This window comes from Cetorhinus maximus, chromosome 1, assembly GCF_964194155.1.
Source record: "Cetorhinus maximus chromosome 1, sCetMax3.hap1.1, whole genome shotgun sequence".
Taxonomy (NCBI): Eukaryota; Metazoa; Chordata; class Chondrichthyes; order Lamniformes; family Cetorhinidae; genus Cetorhinus; species Cetorhinus maximus.
The window spans coordinates 141,466,020-141,491,476 of record NC_135879.1 but is presented as its reverse complement, the minus strand read 5'-3'; the positions used below and the strand labels follow the sequence as shown (position 1 = coordinate 141,491,476).

Genomic DNA, 25,457 nt, shown 5'->3' with positions numbered 1-25,457 from the left:
CTGGAGGAACATGTGACTCATCTACTCCTAATTGATTGTGTTTTTAAATACCCTAAATGGTTTGATATCTGGCCTTCTGGGATGGTGTGTCACAACCCTTTGCATGCAGAACTTTTTCCTGGATACACTTTCAACGCGCTTTGATTAAATTTTAAGTGTCAAGTTGGCTCAGTGGTATCACTTTTGACTTGAAAGATCATGGGTTCAAGCAGAACCACGCTGCAGAATTTGAGCATATAATCTGTGTTGATACATCAGTGCAGTACTGAGGGACCACTCCATTGTTGGAGGTTTCTTTGAGATAGCAAATTGAGGCCCCAACTGCTTATTCAAGTGGCTGCTTGTAAAAGATGCTGTGATTCTATTCAAGGAAGAGTAGGAAAGTTCTCAATCTGCACCAGCAAAGTAGATCAGCTGCCCATTTAACTCTTGTTAATTGGGAATCTTGTGCAAATGTTGACTTCTGTATTTGCTGACATAACAGTGACTGCACTGCTGGAGAATGTCACTGATTACTATGATATTCACTCCATGTCAGTGTTTATCTACAGCATTTTCTCTCATTTATGGCACCTTTCTAATTAAAAAGGTAGTGAGACTACGTGGCACGTTGTCTTGGTATACAAGCAGACTGTGCCAGAGAATGATGCTGGCTCCCATACATTTTCAATATCTCTTGGGCCTTCTATTGTAAGGCAAGCTGAAATAAGTGGGTTTTCTCTGGAGAGGAAGGAAGAATCAGGGAACTAGCAAGTCACAGGTCCTTTTTAGTGACTTAGATCGTGTCTGTAAATAGCATATGCAGCTAATGAACAAGTGTTAAAAAGATGAGTTGCGCATCCTGCATGCATTTTGTAACCTGAAGTGTCGCATCCTAACTAAAGTGCCTGTTAAATCTAATGTAATTGATGTTTGTTCAGATTAAGGCATACTCCTGTTTCTTACATCGTGCCAAATATTTCTCTTTTCTTACTTTTTAATGCTGGTCATCTCTTTTCCTCATTGCTAACCAGGAGCTGCAGGTAAGTTGCAGCCTGGTGCAGTGTTTTGTTGAGTTCTTGTCTTGTGTGTGATAAATGTTGAATGTTAATTAATGGTGTAGTATTACTATGTAGGGCCTTAGTGTTCTGTTTATATTTGTGTGCAAATTTTGGCCCTTTCTAGAACATGCCTGTACATAAATGTGGAAAACAAAATTAACAAACAATACACTGATGTAAAAGCACCAGCTAACTTTATGTTCTTCAGGTAGTTTTTAATATTAAATACTATAAAGTATGTTTAATTTTTTAAAACTGGTTATGCACTTACAAAAAGTATCATTATAGATTATAGTGAGCTATGTGTTCATTAATGCGGTTGACTGCATGTTTCATGTATTGTTGCACACTATTACTTCTGGGTATTTCAGTAAATCACAAGTGATTTACAGCTGAATTGGTGTAATATGTTAAAGGAATAAACTACTTTCAACACACCTGTAATGTACAATCCTATAATGCTCTGTCAGCATTTAAGTTGATCCTATAAAATGCAGTTTACAAAAAAATCCTGTTGTTAAAGAAAAAAAATAAATTAAAAGTAAAACTGTTGCAGGGTGAAAGTATGGACAACTTTAATTGGGGTGTGCGGAGGCGTTCATTGGACAGCATTGAGAAGGGCGATACACCATCACTCCAGGAGTTCCAGTATTCAGGAAGCACACCCAGTTTAAATTTAACCAACCAGGAGGACACTGATGAGTCATCTGAGGAGGAGGTACTGACTGCTAGTCAGATCTTAACCCGGTCACAGATGGTAAGTTATTGCTTTGCTCTTGTGTTACAGAGTCTCTTTATATTTATAATTTTGTTTGACAGTTTATTGTAATAGATACATTGATTGAATTTGAGGATGTGAATCTCCAAGATTTGTGTCAGTTCAATCACCTTTTTGATGAGTTCCTGAAGTATTTGCTATTTTAGCAAAATCTAGCTACTTGGGGTCAAAATTAGTGTTGTAAGTGACTGTAAATTTCTGTTTATGAGAAGAAAATCTGCTTTCTTAACATACTAAAAATAATCAGTAATTAGGATTGAGAAAGCAGTTACATGAATTATGCAATTGGTACAAGATATTGCATGAAACATATTTTAAAGTATGTCTCGGAACCTTCGTATAAAAAAATACATCCAGGTGTGTACATGCCTAAATCCCACACTACTTTATTATTTAAGTTCATAAATTTCTTTTTTTTGTTAGATGACACTAGGACAAATTGGTGACTCCATACTGGTTTATTTTTTTAAAAACTACCTTTTGTTTATTAGTGGTGTTATTTCTTTCCCCCTTACAAGTCCCCAGTGCTGCCTACAGCTATTTTTTACGCTTAATTTGCAGTGAAATTTCTCCATGGATACCATCAATGCACAGTGGGACTAGTCCTACTGGTTTTGCTTCTTTGTATCATATCACAGAATGGCTATAGCAGAGAAGGAGACCATTCAGCCTGCCCAGTCAGTGCTGATTGTCAGCAAGAGCAGTTTAGCTGTTCCCACTCCCCTGCACTTCCCCCAAAAGTCTTGTTTTCTCTTCAGGTGCTTATCCAATGCCTTTTTGAAAGCCAGGAATGAACCTGCCTCCTCTGCTGTCACAAGCCCTGCATTAAGATGAATGGCAAAAGAACCAAAAGCAAAATAAAAACCTTTTTTTTATGTAGCAAGTGGTTAGGATCTAGAATTTTTTTTAATTCATTCACGCGATGTGGACTTCGCTGGCTGGGCCAGCATTTATTGCCCATCCCTAGTTGCCCTTGAGAAGGTGGTGGTGAGTTGCCTTCTTGAACCGCTGCAGTCCATGTCGTGTAGGTACACCTAACAGCACTGTGGGTGTACCTTCACCACATGGACTACAGCGGTTCAAGAAGGCAGCTCACCACCACCTTCTCAAGGGCAACTAGGGATGGGCAATAAATGCTGGCCCAGCCAGTGAAGCCCACATTCTGTGAATGAATTAAAAAAAAATTCTAGATCATAACCACTTGCTCATAACCACTTGCTGCATAAAAAAGTTTTTCTTTATTTTGCTTTTGGTTCTTTTGCCATTTATCTTAAAACTCTGGTTCTTGAACCTTCTGCTAATGGGAACAATTTCTTTCTATCTACTCTCTCATGACCCCTCATGATTTTAAATACCTCTTATCAAATCTCCTCTCAACCTTCTCTCCAAGGAGAATACCCCAGCTTCTTCAGTCTATCCATGTAACTGAAATCCCACATCCTGGAACCATTCTCGTAAATCTTCTCTGCATCCTCTCGAATGCCTTCACATTCTTCATGAAGTGTAATGCCCAGAGTTGTATACACTGCTCCTGTTGAGGCCAATGTTTTATAAACATTCACCATAACTTCCCTCCTTCTGCACCCTATGCCACTTTTTATAAAGCTCAGGATCCTATACGCCTTTTTAACCAACTTCTCAACCAGCTCTGCCACCTTCAAAGGTTTGTGCACGTATACCCTTTGTACCTTTTAGTTTATATTGCTTCTCCTCTTCCTATCAAAATGTATCACCTCACACTTCTCTGCACTAAATTTCATCTGCCACATGTCTACCCATTCCAGCAGCTTGTCTACATCTTATTGAAACCTTATCAGGATGTTCCTCATAGTTCACAATGCTTCCAAGCTTTATGTCATCTGCAAATTTTGAAATTGTGTCCTGTACACCTAAGTCTAGGTCATTAATGTGTATCAAGAAAAGTTGTCACTCAGGCAACTTTGTCAGCATGCTGCCACTGACTCTTTTATTCTGGGCTTCAATTTTGCTGGCATGCCTATTATGTGGCACTTTAATGCCTTTTGGAAGCCCATAGATGACACATCAACACTATTATCTTCATCAACCCTTTCTGGCACCTCATCAAAAAACTCAATCCAAAAACATGTTAAACATGATTTGCTTTTAACTAACTTTCCTTAATTAATCTACATTTGACCAAGTGACTGTTAGTTTTGTGCTGGATTATCATTTTTAAAATTTTCCCTCCACCAAGGTGAAACTGACTGGCCTGCAGTTGCTGATTTTATTCTACACCCTTTTTGGAACAAAGGTTCAAAACATTTGCAGTTCTTCAGCCCTCTGGCACCACACCTGTAATGAAGGACCATTGAAAGATTATGGCTGGTGCCTCTATGATTTCCATCTTTATTTCTCTCAGCATGCTCTGGCTGCATCCCATCCATCTGAGTTAGACAGACTTTTGGTCAACAAAGGAGTCAAAGGTTATGGGGGGAAGGTAGCAAGTTGGAGTTAAAGCCACAATCCGATCAGCCATGATCTTACTGAATGGCCAAATGGTCTACTCCTGCTCCTATTTGTTAAACTCTTATGAGTCTGTTCGCTACCAACTTTATGTACAGCCAGCCTTTCTAAACACTCCTCCTTTTCAATCATTAGCCCATACAGTATCTGAATCATTTCCTCATTCACCATGACTCTGGCAACATCTTTTTCTTTGGGAAAGACAGGTGCAAATTACTTAATTAGGTACTCAGCCATGCTCTCTGCCTCAAATTGTAGATTCCTTTTTTTGTGCCAATTCGGTCCCATCCGCCTTACTAACATTTAATTTTTTATATAGCTATAGAAGACTTTTGGATTCTCTTTTTTCAACCTAACATCTGTCATAAGCACCCTTTTTCTGCTTCATCTTACTCTATTTCTTTCATCCTCTGGGGACCTCTGGCTTTGTTTGTCCTGCCTTTCCCCCCCTCATGGGCATGTACCTCAACTGCACCCAAAACATCTCCTCTTTAAAGGTAGTCCATTGTTCCATTACAGTTTGCCTGCCAATCTTTCATTCCAATTTATCTGGGTCAAAGTGGTTCCCAACCCATTGAATTTTTTTTTATTCATTCATGGGATGTGGGCTTTGCTGGCTGGGCCAGCATTTATTGCCCATCCTTAGTTGCCCTTGAGAAGTTGGCGGTGAGCCACTGCCTTGAACCACTGCAGTCCATGTGGTGTAGGTGCACCCACAGTGCTGTTAGGAAGGGACTTCCAGGATTTTCACCCAGCGACAGTAATGGAACGGCGATATATTTCCAAGTCAGGATGGTGAGTTACTTGGAGGGGAACCTCCAGGTGTTGGTGTTCCCATCTATCTGCTACCCTTGTCCTTCTAGATGGTAGTGGTCGTGGGATTGGAAGGTGCTGTCTAAGGAGCCTTGGTGAATTCCTGCAGCGCATCTTGTAAATGGTACACGCTGCTGCGACTGTGCATCGGTGGTGGAGGGAGTGAACGTTTGTGGATGTGGTGCCATCTCCAATTAAGCATTTGTGCTCGAGACTGCTCCTTGTCCTTTTCCATAACTACTCTAAACCTTATGATGCTATGATCACTGTTCCTAAATGTTCTCCTACTGACACTTGATCCATTTGACCTACCTCATTCCCTAGAACCTGATCCAGCAATACCTGCTTCCTAACTGGGTCAACATACTGACCAAGAAAACTCTTCTCCCTTGATGATTATTATCCTAATCTATATTAGGATAATTGGAGTCCCGCACTATCCACTCTATAGCCTTTACAGCTCTCTATAATTTCTCTGCAAATTTGTTCTTCTAGATCTTTCCCACCTGTTAGTGACCGATAGAATTCACTGGTGTAATGGTATCTAGTGTTTCTTAACTCTAACCAAACAGATTCTGACCATGACCCCTCTAGGACATCTTCTTACTCCATCAATATAATATTCACCTAAATTACTGCTGCCACTCCTCCTCCTTTCATTCCTTTCCTATCTTTCCTTAACACCTTGTATCTGGGAATATTTAGTAGCCAGTCCTGCCCTTTTTTGAGCATGGCCTCCATGATCACCCAGCATCATATTCCCCTTTTGTGCCTGCAGCTCACCAGTCTTAGTTACCACACTTGGTGCATTTACATATAATTATTATAAACCTGAATTAGATCCTACTGTATTCCCTCTTCACTCTGACCCCATATAACACTTTACTATTCCTTACTCCCAATCCTTTGTTTTCCCTTTCTAATGCTACATCTTGGGTCCCATCATTAAATTAGTTTAAACTCTCTCCCCCAGCACTAGCACACTGCCTTGTGAAGACCTTGGTCCCATCACTGTTGAGATGCCATCTGTCTGATCTGTACAGTTCCCACTTTCCCCTAGAACTGGGCACAATGTCCCAGTGATATAAACCCTGCCTTCCTGCAACGTCTCTCCAACATATACTTATCTGCATTATCCTTCAGTTTCTATACTGACTGACATGTGGCACCAGAAATAATCCAGAAATTGATACCTTTTGAGGAGGTTCTGCTTGTTGTGTCCTTTTTGACTTCCTAAAAATCTGCCTCCGTGGCCGCATCCGTCTTTCTACCTATGCTATTGGTATCAATATGGACCAAGTCTCTGACTGTTCACCCTCCCCCCTCAGAATCTTCTGCAGCTGCACAGTGACATCCTGGATCCTGGCACCAGGGAGCCAACATACCATATGACTCTCTGAAGAAGGGTCATACAGACTCGAAACGTCAACCCTGGTTTTTCTCTCCACAGATGCTGTCAGACCTGCTGAGTTTTTCCAGCATTCTCTTGTTTTTCTTTCAGGCAGCATACCAGCCTGTAATCACATCTGCAGCTACAGAAATGCCTGTTTGTTCCCTTAACTATAGAATACCTATCACTATTGCATTTCCAAATTTCCTCCTCCTCCTCCCCCACGCCACACCCGTGCTACTACAAGAACACAAGAATTAGGAATAGGCCATTCGGCCCATCGAGCCTGCTCTGCCATTCAATAAGATCATGGCTGATCTGATTGTGGCTTCAACTCCACTTTCCTGTCTGCCCCCCATAACCCTTCACTCTCCTGTTCCCTTCACTCCCCTGTTCCCTTGTTGATCAAACGTTTATCTAAATCAGCCTTGACTATATTCAATGACCTGCTGACCAAACGCAGACTGGGTGACCACTTTGTGGAACACCTTCGATCTGTCCGTAAGCATGACCCAGACCTCCCTGTCGCTTGCCATTTCAACACACCACCCTGCTCTCATGCCCACATATCCGTCCTTGGCCTGCTACAATGTTTCAGTGAAGCTCAATGCAAACTGGAGGAACAGCACCTCATTTTTTGACTAGGCACTTTACAACCTTCCGGACTTGATATTGAGTTCAACAATTTCAGATCATGAATTCTCTCCTCCATCCCCACCCCCTTTCCGATCCCCCCTTTTCCAATAATTTATAATTTTTTTACAACTATATTTTTTTCTTTTCCCTCCTATTTTTAAATTTATTTCGATCGATCTATTGTTTCATCTTCACCTTTTAGCCCATTTCGATCCCTTCCCCCCACCCCACCCGCATAGGGCCATCTGCCACTAGCTTGCTTCCCTTAATGTCCCCATTCGCACATCCTTTAGATAATATCACCACCATCAACATCGCTTTGTCCTTTTGTCTATGACATCTTTGGCAGTCTCTTCTTGGCCTCCACCTATCACTGGCCCCCTATTGAGCTCTCCTGTCCCTCCCCCTTCTACCAGCTTATATTTCATCTCATTTCTATATGTCTTAGTTCTGATGAAGGGTCATACAGACTCAAAACGTCAACTGTATCCCTCTCCGCAGATGCTGTCAGACCTGCTGAGTTTTTCCAGGTATTTTTGTTTTTGTTCTAGATTTCCAGCATCCGCAGTATTTTATTTTTAAAAAGAAGAAAAATTTTGCTGACGCTGGAAATCCAAACCATTGTTAAAAGAAATGACTTTTCCCTTAGGTACAAAGCAATCAATTTTTCAGGAATCCAGTAGAGTAATTTACATTCTGCATTAATTCAAAACAATCATTATACTAAAATTAATCAATTTTGTTGATTCTTTCTTATCAGTTCATTTCTTAAATATGGTTTCAGCAATCCAAACTATAACAGGCAAAGCCCTGTTGGATCACATCACAGTTTTTCACTATGTTTAAACTTGATTGTCTTTATACAAGCTTAATTAACCATGTCATAAAAACCTATGATGTTCAGAGTCTCATGATACAGTTACAGTCAGAACTGAATTGCTGATCACACAGGAAGGCAGTGTAGTTGCTCCAGCTGTAAGAGACAATCTACAACTAATATGAATACTTATTCTATGAAAATTGCTGACTGTTCTAGACAGGGACATATGTATTTTAATTCTCTAATTAGCAAAGTTCTAAAATGTTCCAAATGCAACATCTACATGGTAACATTATTAATGCAATGTAACAGCATAGATCATTATTACAAGTACTGAAAAAATTGGCATTAAATTTGATCAACTGTATATTTGAGCCAGCACTAGAGTTCCATAATTACAAGACTGCACTCAGCACAGATTCTTGAGAATTTGATTATCAGGTGCCGAGGTCAGTGCAACCATTTTGCAATGCTTTTGATTTTCTGAACATCAATGTTGAATGGATCTTATGGAATCATAGATTGAGGCATCACAGATGAAGGCATTTTGGCCCTTTGTGCTTGTGCCAGCCCTTTGGTACAGCCACCTAATGAATGCCACTTCTCAGCCCTTTTCTATTTTTCCCTTCCAAATATTTATCCAGTTCTCTTTTGAATTTGACTAATTAGTCTGCTTCCACCACCCTTTCAAACAATGGATTCCAACTCACAACAACAAACTGCATTAAAAAGAATTTCTTCATGTCACTTCTGATTTATATTGTCATCACTTTAAATTTGCACCACGGTTGTGCACAAATCTACACTGAAAGCAATTTTACAACTTCGATATCAAAAGATAATAAAGAAATATTGTTTGTTCAAGAAGATGGGAAGCTTTTCTCCTTGGTCTCCAATCAGGATTACCTCAACAAGCTACCCTAAGATTAAGAAAACCAATATATTTTTATAGATTTTTATTTTTATTCCTTTCCCATGTTTGGGCAGTAGTTGGGTCTACTTGGCACATTGTTTGGGTAACATTGAGAGCTCACTGGGAAAAAACCAACATTTCAATGAACCAATGACCTGAACTACCAGGTTGCTGCAGATTTATCTAACATAAAAAGCATACAGAGGTTTAAGGCAGAGGAGGAGGCCGTTCAGCCCACTGTGTCTGTGCCAGCCAAAAAAGACCCATCCAGCTTAATCCCACTTTCCATAGCCTAGAGGTTACAGGATCTCAACTGCATATCCAAGTGTTTTTTTTAATGTAACAAAGGTTTCTGCCTCTACCACCCTTTCAGGCAGTGAATTCCAGATCCCCTCCACCCCCTGGTTGAAAAAAAACTCCTCAACTCCCTTCTAATCCTTCCACTAATTATTTTAGTTCTGTGTCCCTGGTTATTGACCTCTGCTAATGGAAATGGGTCCTTCCTATCCACTCGATCTGGGCCCCTCATGATTTTATACACCTCAATTAAATCTCCCCTCAGCCACCTTTGTTCCAAAGAAGACAACCACAGTCTATCCAATCATTCCTCATAGTTAAAATTCTCCATTCCCAGTAACATCTCCATCAAGCTTCTTTGTACATTCTCTAGTGCGATTACATCATTCCTGCAATGCACTGACCAGAACTGTACACAGTACTCTAGCTGGCATCTAACTAGCATTTCATACAGTTCTAGACTGTCCACCAATATCCATTACAAGCCTACCGACTCCCACAGCTACCTCGACTACAGCTCCTCACACCCCGCTTCCTGTAAAGACTCCATCCCATTCTCTCAGTTCCTTCGCCTCCGTCGCATCTGTTCTGATGACGCTACCTTCAAAAACAGCTCCTCTGACATGTCCTCCTTCTTCCTTAACCGAGGTTTTCCATCCACGGTCGTTGACAGGGCCCTCAACCGTGTCCGGCCCATATCCCGCGCATCCTCCCTCACGCCTTCTCCTCCTTCCCAGAAACATGATAGGGTCCCCCTTGTCCTCACTTATCACCCCACCAGCCTCCGCATTCAAAGGATCATCCTCCGCCATTTCCGCCAACTCCAGCATGATGCCAGCACCAAACACATCTTCCCTTCACCCCCCTTGACGGCATTCCGTAGGGATCGTTCCCTCCGGGACACCCTGGTCCACTCCTCCATCACCCCCTACTCCTCAACCCCCACTTATGGCACCTCCCCATGCCCACGCAGAAGATGCAACACCTGCCCCTTCACTTCCTCTCTCCTCACCGTCCAAGGGCCCAAACACTCCTTTCAAGTGAAGCAGCATTTCACTTGCATTTCCCCTAACTTAGTCTACTGCACTCGTTGCTCCCAATGCGGTCTCCTCTACATTGGAGAGACCAAACGCAAACTGGGCGACCGTTTTGCGGAACACCTGCGGTCTGTCCGCAAGAAAGACCCAAACCTCCCTGTCGCTTGCCATTTTAACACTCCACCCTGTTCTCTTGCCCACATGTCTGTCCTTGGCTTGCTGCATTGTTCCAGTGAAGCCCAACGCAAACTGGAGGAACAGCACCTCATCTTCCGACTAGGCACTTTACAGCCTTCTGGGCTGAATATTGAATTCAACAACTTTAGATCTTAAACTCCCCCTCCCCCCATCCCCACCCCGTTTCTTTTCCCCCCCCACCCGCCTTTTTTTTCAATAATTTATATAGATTCTTCTTTCCCCACCTATTTCCATTATTTTTAAATCTAAAACTAAAACCTTTAGTCTTTCCACCCCACCCCCACTAGAGCTGTACTTTGAATATCCTGTCTTGCATTCTTAATTAGCACTTTTCTCAGACAAAGACCGCCACCTTCAACACCTCTTTGACCCTTTTGTCTCTGACATCTTTTGATTATCTGCTCACACCACACCCTCAATGTGTCTCTTCCCCCCCACCCACCTTAAACCAATTTATATTTCTCCCTTGTTGAAACTATGCTTCAGTTCTGCCGAAGGGCCATGAGGGCTCGAAACGTTGACTGATTTCTTCTCCACCGATGCTGCCAGACTTGCTGAGTTTTTCCAGGTAATTCTGTTTTTATCTAGCATAACCTCTTTGTTTTCCTAATTTCCTTTTTAATTTCACCCTGCACTCTTCTAGGCTTTTAGCAGTATTGAGTTTTTGGCATCTGACATCAGCTATTTTTTTCCATTATCCAAATCTGATTTCTTTTTAACATCCAGGGAGGCTAAATTTGGCTTCCACCCTTTTTATAAGGAACATATTTGTTCTGAACCACCCCTATCCCAGGTGCACGGCTGAGCACCTCTGTTGCTGTGACTTTGGCTCAGCGAGTATTCCCCAGATGAAACGTTGCCTTCACCAGTATTCAGAATTGAATATTGGTTACAGAGAAAGATACAATCAAGTGTCCCTACACTACTTGTTTGGTCCTGCTTGACTGCCTGGCACTCATGCATTTCCCTTCTGGCTGCACACCCTTAATCTGTGCAGTGGCCATCTCTAGGAACATGCTATCCACATAGCTTTTAGTCTCACGGATGCACTGCAGTAACACCAGCTGCTGCTCATGCTCTGAAACACTGCACATACAGTTGTCCGGAAGTTTCCTGGAGTTCTCACATGGAACAGAACATACGTTCCACAGGAATGAGGCACCCTGCCATACCTCTATTCATTAGACTAACTAAACTTAATAGAAATAAATTGAAGACTTATTAAAGACTTATTTTAAAAAAATACACCCACCAGCTACTCAGCATTCAGCACTTCCCTTGTGCTGACATCGCTAGTTTTTTTTTTAACCTCACTCCCTGATACTCATACCTACACTGCTTTGCCCAAACTCCTTCAGGTTTGCGCTCTTTATCTCTGGCTCTAGTTATAAAAACTTAAGCAATTTACAAAATTGGCTGCACAGTTTTCAGAAGATATAACCTAACAAAGTTACATTTTAATGTCAATGAATATCCAATAAAAAGTGCTCAGACAAGTTGAAGTGTCTGTAGAACTCGTGAAGAACTCTAGCATGCTAGCTGCTGAATGATTTATGCAGTGCTGCCTCTCCCTGTTCATACAGTTTTTGTTGGGATATTTAAGTACCCATTTTCATATTGCATATAGACAAAGCAAGAGTTCTACACCAAAACACTTGGAACAAAGATTTCAGGTTTAAAGGCATTTAAACTGCTGGCATTTATGTACATATATATGCCCATGTATTAGGATACAATTTTTGGATAGTAGGAACCGATTGTTTCAGCAATTCTCTTTACAGTTAACCATTGGAATATTTACAGGCCAGATAATAGGCACTGATATAATTGTTCAAATGTTTCGCATCAAATTTTGTTTCTTGTTCACCATGCTTTTTAATTTTTAGTTTTTCAGATGGTTATGATGGATAACTTTTATATTGAGTGAGTTATTTTTTTCCTTGGTGTAGTTAAGTTCTAGTAATAAGAAGCAAATTCTAATGGACTAATTCTCTGTGTAATTTCCTGTATCCTTCCCTTAGCTCAACAGTGATTCAGCAATAGATGATGCTGCTCCAAATCATGTGGATTCCCTGCTGCATTTAAGAGACATAGCAACCAATGTGGTGTCTGACGAAGCACCACTGCACAGGGCTGAGACCCCAAATTTAGAGACACCTCTTCCAGATAGCGCTAACAACCAGCTGCCTGAGGTGGGAAGCAATGTGGGTAGAAATATGGGTTGGTGCATGGCTGATTTGGGATCTTTCTAATGAAATTTATTCCTTGTATATTTCTGCACTGAAAGCCAATCAAACATTGCAGATTCATAGAACCATATGAAGTTTAATATTTTTAACCTGTGACAGTATTTAGACAAGATGTGTCTGAAATAAGATCCCTAAAAGGTTGTCTTTAGATGCATGAATTGTTTGCACAGGTTAAGAAATCTTCTTTTGTATAATAGACTTAAACAGCAGTTTGGCAGAGGTATAATTTAAAGAAAAAATTTGCATTCTCTCTTGGTTAATTCTCTGGTCTTCAAGGGTGATGGTGATTTTTCTGAGCAACTAATTCTAAGAAATCTGATTATGGGCTTGGCAATGTTAATCTTTTCTTGGCTTTGCGTTTGCACAATGATTTTGGGTTGAGATTGTGGGTACTAGCCTCAGGCTTGCTGTGTTAGCATATCATCTATGTCACCTATCCTTAAAATGACAATGTATAGGCCTATGGAATAAGACTGGTTAGTGTCACCTTTGGGGCTAAGTCTGATTTGTAAGTATGATAACATTCCTTTTATACTACAGTTAGAGTCTAATATAGGTTTGATTATTTCTATCTAGCAGCTTATTTTTTAGTATATAAATATTGCAACAAAAATTCCTGCCAAAATTATTGCTGCTATTTAAGCATTTGGGCATAGAGCTAAAATTGTTGATTTCCTTTCATTTTTATGAAGAAAGGTGTATTTTCAAAGTGAGAGGTGGTAATGCAGATGGTTAAACATTTCTCATTTTTGCTCCTGTTGATTGCATCAAATACACATCAATTAAAGTATATGGGAGATGTAGAGTAAATCTTTTCCTCTGCCCTGAATAAGTGCCTTAAAACAAACTCAACCAGTGTGTAGCTTCCACATTCCCACACCAAATATCCTGTAGATTCTGAGCAAAATTGACAACTTAGAAACCATTTGTGCTAAATTGTGAGAGAGTTTTGTATTGTGGACTTGTACCCATGCGAAGCAATGTGTAGCCTAATCGAAGTGATGAGGAACATTTTTAGGAGTCGCGGCAGAGATGACAAATCATAAGTACAACTGTGCACTGCACTGTTTCTGGCCAAACAGACAGGTAGACCTGGATTTTCATCCTCGAGGTGGGTAGCAGGAGTTGAGAAAATTTCCAGCTCAGCCCGCCTGCCTCAGGAAAAAGTGCCCACAAAGTGGTTGGGCGGGTGTGGGCTGGAGTTCAGCCAGCCAAACCGCAAAAAGTTTGGAGCAGCCACAGGGGCCGTGAGGTGCCAAGGCAAGCTGTTTAAAAGGCCCGTATTGGTGCTGTGGGACTTTGTCCCAATTAAAATAAAAACAGGCCCTCCAGCCCTAACCTCTCACAGCCTTCACCCCCCCACACACTCCCATGCCACCATATGCCCCGCACCCACTCCCTACGGCCCCTGATATCCCCATGCCAAGGTGTGCCATATGGTTTCTCATGACCCCCATGCCAAGATATGCCCCTACCCATCCTGTATTGCCCTTCATGCCTCCATGCTAAGATATGTTCCCTACCCACCCACTATGCCCCTCTGAGCAATCCCAATGGCCCCCATGCCAAGGAAAGGTGCCCATTCACCCACTATACATAGAACCAAAGAATCCTATTGTGACAAAATGGAGTGTAAAAAAAACTTCTTAAAGTCATTTTTCAAAAAACCTCCTATTTACTACAGCTCAATAAAAGTGTCAATCATCCATACCCTTTAAAATTCAATAGCCAAATCTGCAGGGACTATGAAACCTTTTAAACTTGTGTAAATAAACATTGTGAAATTAACAACATTGACAGCTCTGGCTCTCTGATCTGTTAAGCAAATCAGCAAATTCAGCCCTGTCGATCCTGCAAAGTCCTCCTTACTAACATCTGGGGGCTAGTGCCACAATTGGGAGAGCTGTCTCACAGACTATTCCAGCAACAGCCTGACATAGTCATCCTCACAGAATCGTACCTTACAGATAATGTCCCAGCCACCACCATCACCATCTCTGGGTACGTCCTGTCCTACCAGCAGGATAGACCAGCAAAGATGACGGCACAATGGTATACAGTCGGGTGGGAGTTGCCCTGGGATTCCTTAACATCAACTCTGACCCCATGAAGTCTCATGGCATCAGGTCAAACATGGGCAAGAAAACCTCCTGCTGATTACCACGTACCAACCCCCGCCAGCTGATGAGTCAGTGCTCCTGCATGTTGAACACTTGGAAGAAGAACTAAGGGTGGCAAGGGCACAGAATGTACTCTGGTTGGGGGACTTCAATGTCCATCACCAAGCGTGGCACAGTAGCACCACTACTGACCGAGCTGGCCGAGTCCTAAAGGCTATGTAGCTGCTAGACTGGGTCTGCCGCAGGTGGTGAGGGAACCAAAAAGAGGGAAAAACATACTTGACATCATCCTCACCAACCTGCCTGGCACAGATGGATCTGCCCATGACAGTATCGGTAGGAGTGACCACCGCACAGTCCTTGTGGAAATGAAGTCCTGCCTTCACATTGAGGATACCCTCCATTGTGTTGTGTGAGACTGCCACCATGCTAAATGGGATAGATTTCAAATAGATCTAGCAACTCCAGACTGGGTATCCATGAGGCAATCAGCAGCAGCAGAATTGTCCTCAAATACAATCTGTAATCTCATGGCTCGGCATACCCTCCATTCTACCATTGCCATCAAGCCAGGGGATCAGCCCTGGTTCAATGAAGAGTGCAGGAGGGCCTGCCAGGAACAGCACCAGACATGCCTAAAAATGAGGTGTCAATCTGATGAAGCTATAATACAGGACTACTTGCGTGCCAAACAACATAAGCAGCAAGTTTTAGGGCTAAGTGATCCCATAACTAACGGATCAGATCTAAGTTCTGCAGCCCTGCAACAACCAGTTGTGAATAGTGGTGTACAATTAAACAACTCACTGGAGGAGGCTTTACAAATATCCCCATCCTCAATGATAGAAGAGCCCAGCACATCAGTGCAAAAGATATGACTGAAGCATTTGCAACAATCTTCAGCCAGAATTGCTGAGTGGATGATCCATCTCGGCCTCCAGCGGAGGACCCCAGCATCACAGATGCCAATCTTCAGCCAAATTGATTCACTCCACGTGATATCAAGGAATAGCTGAAGGCAGTAGTACTGAAGACTTGTGCTCCAGAACTTGCCGCGTCCCTAGCCAAGCTGTTCCATTACAGCTACGACACTGGAATCTACCCAGCTATGTGGAAAATTGCCCAGGTATGTCCTGTACACAAAAAGGACAAATCCAACCCGGCCAATTACCACCCCATCTGTCTACCTGCGATCATCAGTAAAGTAATGGAAGGGGTCAACAACAGTGGTATCAAGCGGCACTTACTTAGCAATAACCTACTCACTGACTCCCAGTTTAGGTTTTGCCAGGCCACTCAGCTCCTGACCTTGGTTCAAACATGGACAAAAGAGCTGAACTGGTGAGGTGAGAGTGACTGCCCTTGATATCAAGGCCACATTTGACCGAGTGTGGCATCAAGGAGCCCTAGCAAAACTGGAGTCAATGGAAATCAGGGGAAAAAACTCTGCTGGTTGGAGTCATACCTAGCACAAAGGAAGATGGTTGTGGTTGTTGGAGATCAGTCATCTCAGCTCCAGGACGTCACTGCAGGAGTTCCTCAGGGCAGTGTCCTCAGCCCAACCATCTTCAGCTGCTTCATCAATGACTTCCCTCCATCATAAGGTCAGAAGTGGGGATGTTTGCTGATGATTGCACTATGTTCAGCATCATTTGCAACTCCTCAGAACATGAAGCACTTGATGACCAAATGCAGCAAGACCTGGACAATATCCAGGCTTGGGCTGACAAGTGGCAAGTAACATTTAGACATAGACATAGTTATACAGCACAGAAACAGGCCCTTCGGCCCATCGTGTCCATGCCAATCATCAAGCACCTATCTATTCTAATCCCATTTTCCAGCACTTGGCCTGTAGCCCTGTATGCTATGTGCTGCTGCCTTCAGGGATCTATGGATATGTACACCAAGGTCCCTCTGGTCCTCTGTACTTCCTAGGGTCCTACCATTCATTGTGTATTCTCTTGCTGTGTTAGTCCTCCTAAAATGCATCACCTCACACTTCTCAGGATTAAATTCTAATTGCCACTGCTCTGCCCATCTTACCAGCCCATCTATATCGTCCTGTAATCTAAGGCTTTCCCCTCACTATTTACGGCACCACCAATTTTTGTGTCATCTGCGAACTTACTGATCATACCTCCTATATTCACATCTAAATCATTAACGTACTAACAGCAAGGGTCCCAGCACCGATCCCTGCAGTATGCCACTCATCACAGGCTTCCAATCGCAAAAACAACCTTTGACCATCGCCCTCTACCTCCTGCTACTAAGCCAATTATAGATCCAATTTGCCAAATTGCCTGGGTCCCATGGGCTCTTACCTTCTTGAGCATTCTCCCATGCGGGACCTTGTCAAAAGCCTTACTGAAGTCCATGTAGAGTACATCAACTGCACTAGCCTCATCTATACAACTAGTCACCTCCTCGAAAAATTCAATCAAGTTTGTTAAGCATGATCTCCCCCTGAAAAAGACATGTTGGATATCCCTGATTAATCCCTGTCTCTCCAAGTGGAGATTTTGTATCATGTAAGTGTCAGGCAATGACCAACTCCAACAAGAGAGAATCTAACCATCGCCCTTTGATGTTCAGTGGCAGTACCATCACTGAATCCCTCACTATCAACATCTTGGAGGTTACCATTGACCAGAAACTGAGCTGGACTAGCCATATAAATACTGTGACTACAAGATCAGGTCAGAGGCTAGGAATCCGGCCACGTGTAACTCACCTTCTGACTCCCCAAATCCTGTCTACTATGTACAAGGCACAAGTCAGGAGTGTGATGGAATACTCCCCACTTGCCTGGATGAGTGCAGCTCCTACAACACTCAAGGGGCTTGACACTGTCCATGACAAAGCATCCTGCTTGATTGGCACCCCATCCATAAACATTCACTCCCTCCACCACCGAAGCACAGTAGCAGCAGCGTGTACTATTTACAAGATGCACTGCAGGAATTCACCAAAGCTTCTTAGACAGCACCTTCCAAACCCATGACCACTACCATCTAGAAGGACAAGGGCAGCAGACAGATGGGAATACCACCACCTGGAAGTACCCCTCCAAGTCACTCACCATCCTGACTTGGAAATATATTGCCATTCCTTCACTGTCGCTGGGTCAAAGTCCTGTAACTCCCTAACAGCACTGTGGATGTATCTACACCACGTGGACTGCAGCAGTTCAAGAAGGCAGCTCACCACCTTCTCGAGGGCAACTAGGGATGGGCAATAATTGCTGGCCCAGCCAGCAAAGTTCACATCTTGTGAATGAACAAAAAATAAATCAAAATTTTCTCTGATGCTCAGGTGTTTTACTACTCTAATAGATGTCTGTGAGCCAGTCATGCATAGCGAGGTGTGGCTGACAGCCCAGAGATCCATTAGCCTGTTGAAATACCTGAGCCCCGGGGAAAACATTGTTCGATTGACAGCTCTAGCTGTCCAATCTATGCTGTCAATTTTACAATGTTTATACAACAGGCTTCAAGTGCCTGCAGTTTTAGCCATTGAAACTTTAAAGGGTCTGGATGATTGACACTTTTATTGGGCTGTAGTAAAAATGAGTCGTATTTTAAGAAAGTGGAAATTTATCAATGCTTGACTTTTAAAGCTTTTTTTAAAACACATCCTGTCACTTTAGGGTACGTTGCTTCTATATAGCGTATAGTGGGTGAATGGGCATGTAGGTGCCATAGCATGGCATGGGGGCATGAAGGGTCATAGGAATTGTTTGGGGGGGCATATCTTGTCATGGAGGGCATGAAGAGACAAAGGTGTTATTTGCAGTTGGGGGTGGGGGGGGGGGCGCGCGTACATTAACATTAGGGGCCATGGGGTCGGGTGGGGAGGCATAAAGAGGACCTTTAGAATTTGCCTTGTAAAAGGTCCCCTCATGCAGACTATGGTTCACAACACCTCCGAGGTGCTGTGAACTGCAAGTCACTGAACATCTGGCCTAATTCCGTGAAAATTGCAGGGAACCAGGACATGCCTATCCCTGCAATGGAGCCAGATGGATTAAGAATGAAGGCTGGAGGCTTTTGACCTGAACCAGTCCGTACCCTTTAAAGGCCCTGTTGAAAATTGGAAACCTGGGAATGGGGTCGGAAATTCCAGGATTGGGTCATGGCTGCCATTTTAAAAGGGCTCCCAAGTCATCTTGACTTGGTGAAAATCCAAGCCGTAGTCTCTTTCTGATGCTGCTGTTGAACAAAACATTGATTTAGGTTAAAATCCAGCCAGACTGATACCATGCTAGTCTTATTAATCTTAATTTTTATTCAATCTACCCAAAAATTCCTACCGATAGGAAATAAACATAACCTTCTTTCAGACTTATGCTTGATACTCTGATGTATGTTGTATGTGAAATCAGTGGTGAGCCTTTGTCCCACCACCTATTTTCAGTTATACTGATCGTGGTAGCTACAATGCTGAGCATTCTCCTCTCATCCAAAATCATGAAAACTAGAATTTGGATCCAATCTTGATTTTATATGGGTTCCCGACAGCATTAGGTTTGCCTTTCTTGGCCAGGTTCTTAGAGAGGTTGCAGTAAAATCCCAATGGGTTAGTTAAATTTCAGGATTAATGGTGCCCACAGAGATGGTTACTGGAGTAACCCATTTACAAACCTGAGAGGATTGGTCTGGTTGGAAGGGGGAGAAAATATAAAGAAAATCCACACCGGAGAATGCCAAATATATTTCTAGCTCTACCCTTATGGTTACTCATAACCTCACTGATTATTGCATTTATCAGTAAATTTGATTTTGTAAATTCCAGAACTGGTATTTTAAGACAGATATTTTGCCTGTATATGTGCAATTATTAGGCCTGTTTTAACTCAAAATGAAACCTTTGAATAGGCAACAAAGTATGCCTCGTTACTGAGAAGATGATATCCTGCTGCCTATGGTTTTTCCCTGCACTATTGTAGCACTGTAATTTCTGAGGACATTGAGCTATACCTGATGTAACCACCCCTTTATAACCAGATTGTTGACAAGTGTAAGCAAAATATAAAATCGGTGATGATAAGGAAATTATTATATTTACATTTTTATTTGTAAATCAGGTGCCCAAGAGTTTCTTTCAGGTGACTTTCCTTTGAGTTATATTTTCTTTCTTTAGAAAAACACCTATCCTTCACTCAGTACATCCTGACTGCAGCATGTCTTTTAATTTACCTTGTTTGGTATCATGGGTATCACCAAGTTCCCCCAATCCGCTTTAATGGATCTTGATTACTTTTTCCCTCAGTTTGTAAAAAGGCCAATTCTTCTACAGATTCTCAGTGACTATGTGTGTTTTTGTTGACTGCTATCAATTGGACTTCTTTTGAGTTTCCAAACCAAGGGGCAAGCAGCATAAATATTGCCAGCATTTAGAAAACAAATTTCTGCTTTTTCATGAAAGTATTTAGCTGTGTCTGAGTAATGGCAAGACTCCAATTGTTAATCTTAAATTTTTTAAATGTTCAGTTGGGATATTGTATACCAAATTGATCTCTCTAATTGTGAAAATAATGTCACCAAATCATGTCTCGTGCTGTATTTCTAGTTCTCTATTTGATTGCAGGACGCTACTGCAGCTGTGAAGGATGAACTGGCTAACACTGTTGAAGAGACAGTTTCAGACATTAACCAAGAACCCCAAAAGTTTCAAGAGACTCTTGTTCCTGGGAGTTCCGCAGAGTCCATCTGTGACGAGGATGTCACCCTTGCGCTTAAAGAGCTTGACGAGAGATGTGAAGAGGAGGAGGCAGATCTTTCAGGACATTCAAGGTAATTAGTTCTATATTATGAGAAAAAGGATGCCAAGCATAATAATTTCTTCCAGTTAGCACACTACTTTTTGTTGGTACATTTTGTGCTGCCTGAAATTGAAAGAATAATAGCCACTTATTTACAAACCCACTGTAATATGTATAATGGCCCAGATTTTGAGAGCAGCAGAAGAGACAACACTTGCACTAATTGACTGCAAAGGAAGCTGCCTGCAAAGATTTGACCGGCTCTAGAGCATTGATTTTCCCTATTCCATGGTAACTTCAAATCTGGCATGCAGAACAGTGAAGTCATCAAGCAGGCACATCAGCCAATTGGTTTGAAAAATTCTCAGCAAACCAGCAAGTAAAAAGCACAGATTAAAATTCACTTTTTAATCATTTTGCAGGGAGCGAAATAAAGATTGGGGTATACATATGGGATTAAGCTAGAAGCTAAAATATCAAAGTTAAAAAACAAGTTTTATTACCTTAAAAGTAATGGAATTTTTAAATATGAGGGAATGACACTCCACATTCTAAAATTACCCTTTTAGGGCCAGAGGGGTTGTTCATCTGTAATTATGCCTTAGTATGGTCCTTAAAAACTCAGCTCCCCCTTATTCAAGAAGACTTAGCATAGTCAATGGTTTTTACAGCGAGAGTGGTATGTCAAAAGTTTAAGTTAACATCAATTCGCTGATTCTGTGTTGATTATATGCAAAGACCATATACCCTGTTGAGAAGCTTATCACTTGACAGCAACTTCCAGATTTCCGTGTTTAATTAAATATGTGCAGGCACCAGGCATTGCTGTCAATTTTACACAGTATTAACGACGAACACTTGACAGTTTTGCAGTCATTAGAAGCCCAAATTCTGGGCTAATGTTTTAGATTGGATATTTGAATCTGATAGTAAGAACATACACTGTTTTAAATCAGGGTTACATAATATGATCATGGTTTTATATGGAGTTGATTATGTGCCATTAGTCTGATGCTTACCATAGGATAAATAGCAATAATGAACACAAGCATTATAAACTCCTTTCAAACAAGTGACACAACGTTACAACCAATTTATACTTTATATTCTCCATTGAAACTATCCATACATGATTTTCAACGTAATTTGGATTTTATTTCAGTACATGGTTATCTTGATTTATTTTCAGTATTTCAGTATACACCTTTAGGATCATGCAACTTTTTTCTGAATTCCCAGCTCATGTTCTTTATCATCTGAGTCAGTGCTCTACTAAGGGTAGAACTTGGATTAGAAAAGTTGTTTGTGTGATACTTTCCTTTGGATAAATATTTTATTAATTTGCTTAGTGCTATTTTTAATTTGAGCAAGCCTTTTCCAAAAGGTTATTGCAATTTTTCTTCAGTACTTTTATCCCCAGGTCTCAACATTGATCCTTCAGCTTCAGAACATGATTGCTACTTTTGTCCTTTATGTTCTAAGTTCAATTCATACCACCGCTCTGATGGAAGTATTTACCCCAGTCAGATGTTGATCTCTTGTCACCAAGATCCTTCCAGCAAAAGTTGTAAAGCCTGCTCTGAAGTTTTAAAGCACAGGCAAAAACTCCAAAGAAACAAAAATATTGAGCTTAGGATGTAGAAGTGTTGCCTATCTTTCGATCATGCCACTTCAAAAGTAACAACCAAATTAGCGTTCCATGTCCGCTTACAAAGCTGGGAAGAAGAACTTGGTGTCATGTACAGCCTTCTGTATCTCTCATATACACTTTTAATAATGGCTGAAGCAGAAATAGCCAATGGGCCATTTTGCAGCAATAGGATGGCCCTTTCGCCCTTTAGTATGGGTATCAGTACTAAAACGGTCTCCCATTAGGACACCCTGTTTGGTACTTGGTCCATGCTCAATGTTCCTGACGGACTGAAAGGTCCCATGCAGGCCTTGTTCTGTGATAAATAGACCGTGTGCACAGCTGTGCAGTAGAACTTAAAGGGGCCATGCACTGGAAAAAAACAAGCTGTACAGAACAGCTAAACTTTAAAGCGAGCATTGTTCATACCCATGCAAGGTTTGTTACTTGATTCCTAGGGTTGATCGTCAAAGTATTGATTTCTCAACTTAGTGTCTGTGAATTTTATAGAAGGCCCCTTTGTCACAGATTCTAAAAGAAGGCAACAAAAGTACAGGTTTCAAGTCTCTTAGGAGGACCATTTTTTTTATTCGTTCATGGGATGTGGGCATCGCTGGTTAGGCCAGCGTTTATTACTCATCCCTAATTGCCCTTGAGAAGGTGGTGGTGAGCTGCCTTCTTGAACTGACACAGTCCACGTGTTGTAGGAAGACCCACAGTGCTCTTAGGAAGGATTTTGAAAATGAAGGTATGATGATATAGTTCCAAATCAGGATAGTGTGTGACTTGGAGGGAGCAGAGGTCACAGGTTTGGAAGGTCCTGTCGAAGGAGCCTTGATGAGTCACTGCAGTGCATTTGGAAAAAATACACTGCTGCCAATGTGGCTCAGTGGTGGAGGGAGTGAATGTTGAAGGTGATGGATAGGGTCCCAATCAAGCGGGCTGCTTTGTCTTGTCGAGCTTCTTGAGTGTTGTTGGTGTTGCACTCATCCAGGCAAGTGGAGAGCATTCCATCGTACTCCTAATTGTGCATTATAGATGGTGGACAGGCTTTGGGGAGTCAGGAGGTGAGTTACTCTCTCTGCAGAATTCCCAGCCTCTGACCTGCCCTTGTAGCCACAGTATTTATAATGCTGGTCCAGTTCAGCTTCTGTCAATGGTAACCCCCAGGTTGTTGATATTGGGGGATTCAGCAATGGTAATGCCGTTGAATGTCGAGGGGAGATGGTTAGATTCTCTCTTGTGGGAGATGGCCATTGCCCGGCACTTGTGTGGCACAAATTTTACTTGCCTCTTATCAGCCCAAGCCTGAATATTGTCAAGGTCTTGCTGCATATGGGCACGTACCGCTTCAGTATCTGAGGAGTCGTAAATGGTGCTGAACATAGTGCAATCAAGTGCAAACATCATCACTCCAGACCTTATGATGGTGGGAAGGTCATTGATGAAACAGCTGAAGATGGTGAGACCTAGGACACTACGCTGAGGAACTTCTGCAATGATGTCCCAGGGCTGAGATGATTGATCCACAACAACCACAACCATCTTCCTTTGTGCTTGGTATGACTCCAACTGGTGGAGAGTTTTCCCCATTCAGTTTTGTTACGGCTCCTTGATGCCACACTCGGTCAAATCCTGCCTTGATGTCAAGGGCAGTTACTCTCACCTCACCTCTGGAGTTCAGCTCTTTTGTCCATGTTTGGACCAAGGTTGTAATGAGGTCAGGAGCTGAGTGGCCCTAGTGGAACCCAAACTGAGCGTCACTGAGCAGATTATTGCTGAGAAAGAAGGCTGACTTCTTCTCAAGGTACTTTCAAGAAGGAAGCTTTTAAAGAAAATAGTTACAATTTCAGAGTGCCTTTGCCAAAGTCAGAGATCTCATAGCACCTCACAGCTAATGAAGTACTTTGGAAGTGTTGTCACTGTAGTAATGCAGGAAAATAAGGCAGCAATTTTCTGCACTAAGTTCCACAAACAGCAATGAGATAACGATCAATATTTGCCGAGATACCAGAGATTCCTGGTTCTTAGAATGAGACCACGAGATCTTCTACATCCAGCTGAAAGAGCAGATCAGACCTCTATTTACCTCCCATCCAAAAGGCCGCACCTCCAAAAGTGCAGCACTTCTTCCGTACACTACTAAAGTATCAGCCTAGATTATGTTCCTGGATTTAATTTTACTCCTTGAGCTAGTGACTGGAATGATGAAGGAACTTGCATCATGTATTACTGTTTTTGTATTACCTTAACTTATGCAGGATGCATCAAACTGGTTTTGTTCCATGCATTCTGTTTGCCCATATCTTTAGGTTCCAACACATTTCTATACCATCCACTTTGAAACATGTATTGGCTGAAGAAAGAAATTTTAGTTTCCAATACAATCTCTTGGTGACTGTGAAATTGAGGACATTTGCATCCTCAAAAGAACAGATTTTTTAATGTCATAGTGTCACTATGGCACAGAAGAAAGCCATTCGGCCTGTTGAGTCCATGTCAGCTCTCTGTAGACCAATCTAATCAATGCCCATTCCCCTGCTCTATCCCATAGCCCTACTAGTTTATTTCCCTCAAGTAGCCATCCAATTTCCTTTTGAAATCATTCATATTTCCTCTTCCACCACCCTTGTAGGTAGCAACTTCCAGGTCATTACCACTCACTGCTTGAAAAATGTCTCCCTCAGTTTCCCCTCAGCATCTCTTGCCCAAAATCTTAAATTTGTCTCCCCTAGCTCTGGATTGCACTAAAATTTGATCTGTCACTCTACAAATTCTGTAAGAAGTAATGATCCTTAATACTTGAAAGGAGGTCGACCTCCTTTCATCCTCTAGTTTTCCAGAATTTGCTTTTTCCCCTTTCATGGGGAACTACAAAACAAAAATTAGGAAAGTATTCTGCTCATGACTGGTCAGGATAGCAAACTACACCACTGATGGAATGCTATTTACTCTGCTTGTTGCCAATTCATCCATTTTATTCAACATTTCAACAAAGAATCGCAAGCATGCAATGCGGGGCAAAAGGCCTTTGCCTCCTGGTGGAGTCCAAAAGAATCACTGCTTTAGGGAAAAGCGACTATGTACTAGGTAATATGTAGCTAGGATTAGTAAAATTGAAGACAAGGGTAGCGACTACAAGTTAAATTTTTATAATTCCTGTAATATCACTGCATTGAACCAAGACTCATTGCAATGCCTCATATTCTACAACATACTTTCTAAGGATCTCCAAAGTAGGGAACTACTTGTCTTCCTCAGCCTTCCTTTTCTCCTGCACTCACT

General features: G+C 42.0%; 1 protein-coding gene across 12 annotated transcripts in view; it reads left to right on the top strand.

Annotated features, from left to right (window-relative positions):
* Positions 1 to 25,457, top strand: part of fryl (furry homolog, like) — a 594,162-nt gene that overhangs the window by 489,864 nt on the left and 78,841 nt on the right. For all 12 annotated transcript variants that reach the window (XM_078547597.1, XM_078547607.1, XM_078547572.1 and 9 more), the window contains 3 exons: positions 1,597 to 1,797; positions 12,428 to 12,598; positions 20,368 to 20,573. In XM_078547597.1, coding sequence (XP_078403723.1) covers positions 1,597 to 1,797; positions 12,428 to 12,598; positions 20,368 to 20,573 — 578 coding nt within the window. The remainder of the gene's footprint in view (positions 1 to 1,596; positions 1,798 to 12,427; positions 12,599 to 20,367; positions 20,574 to 25,457) is intronic.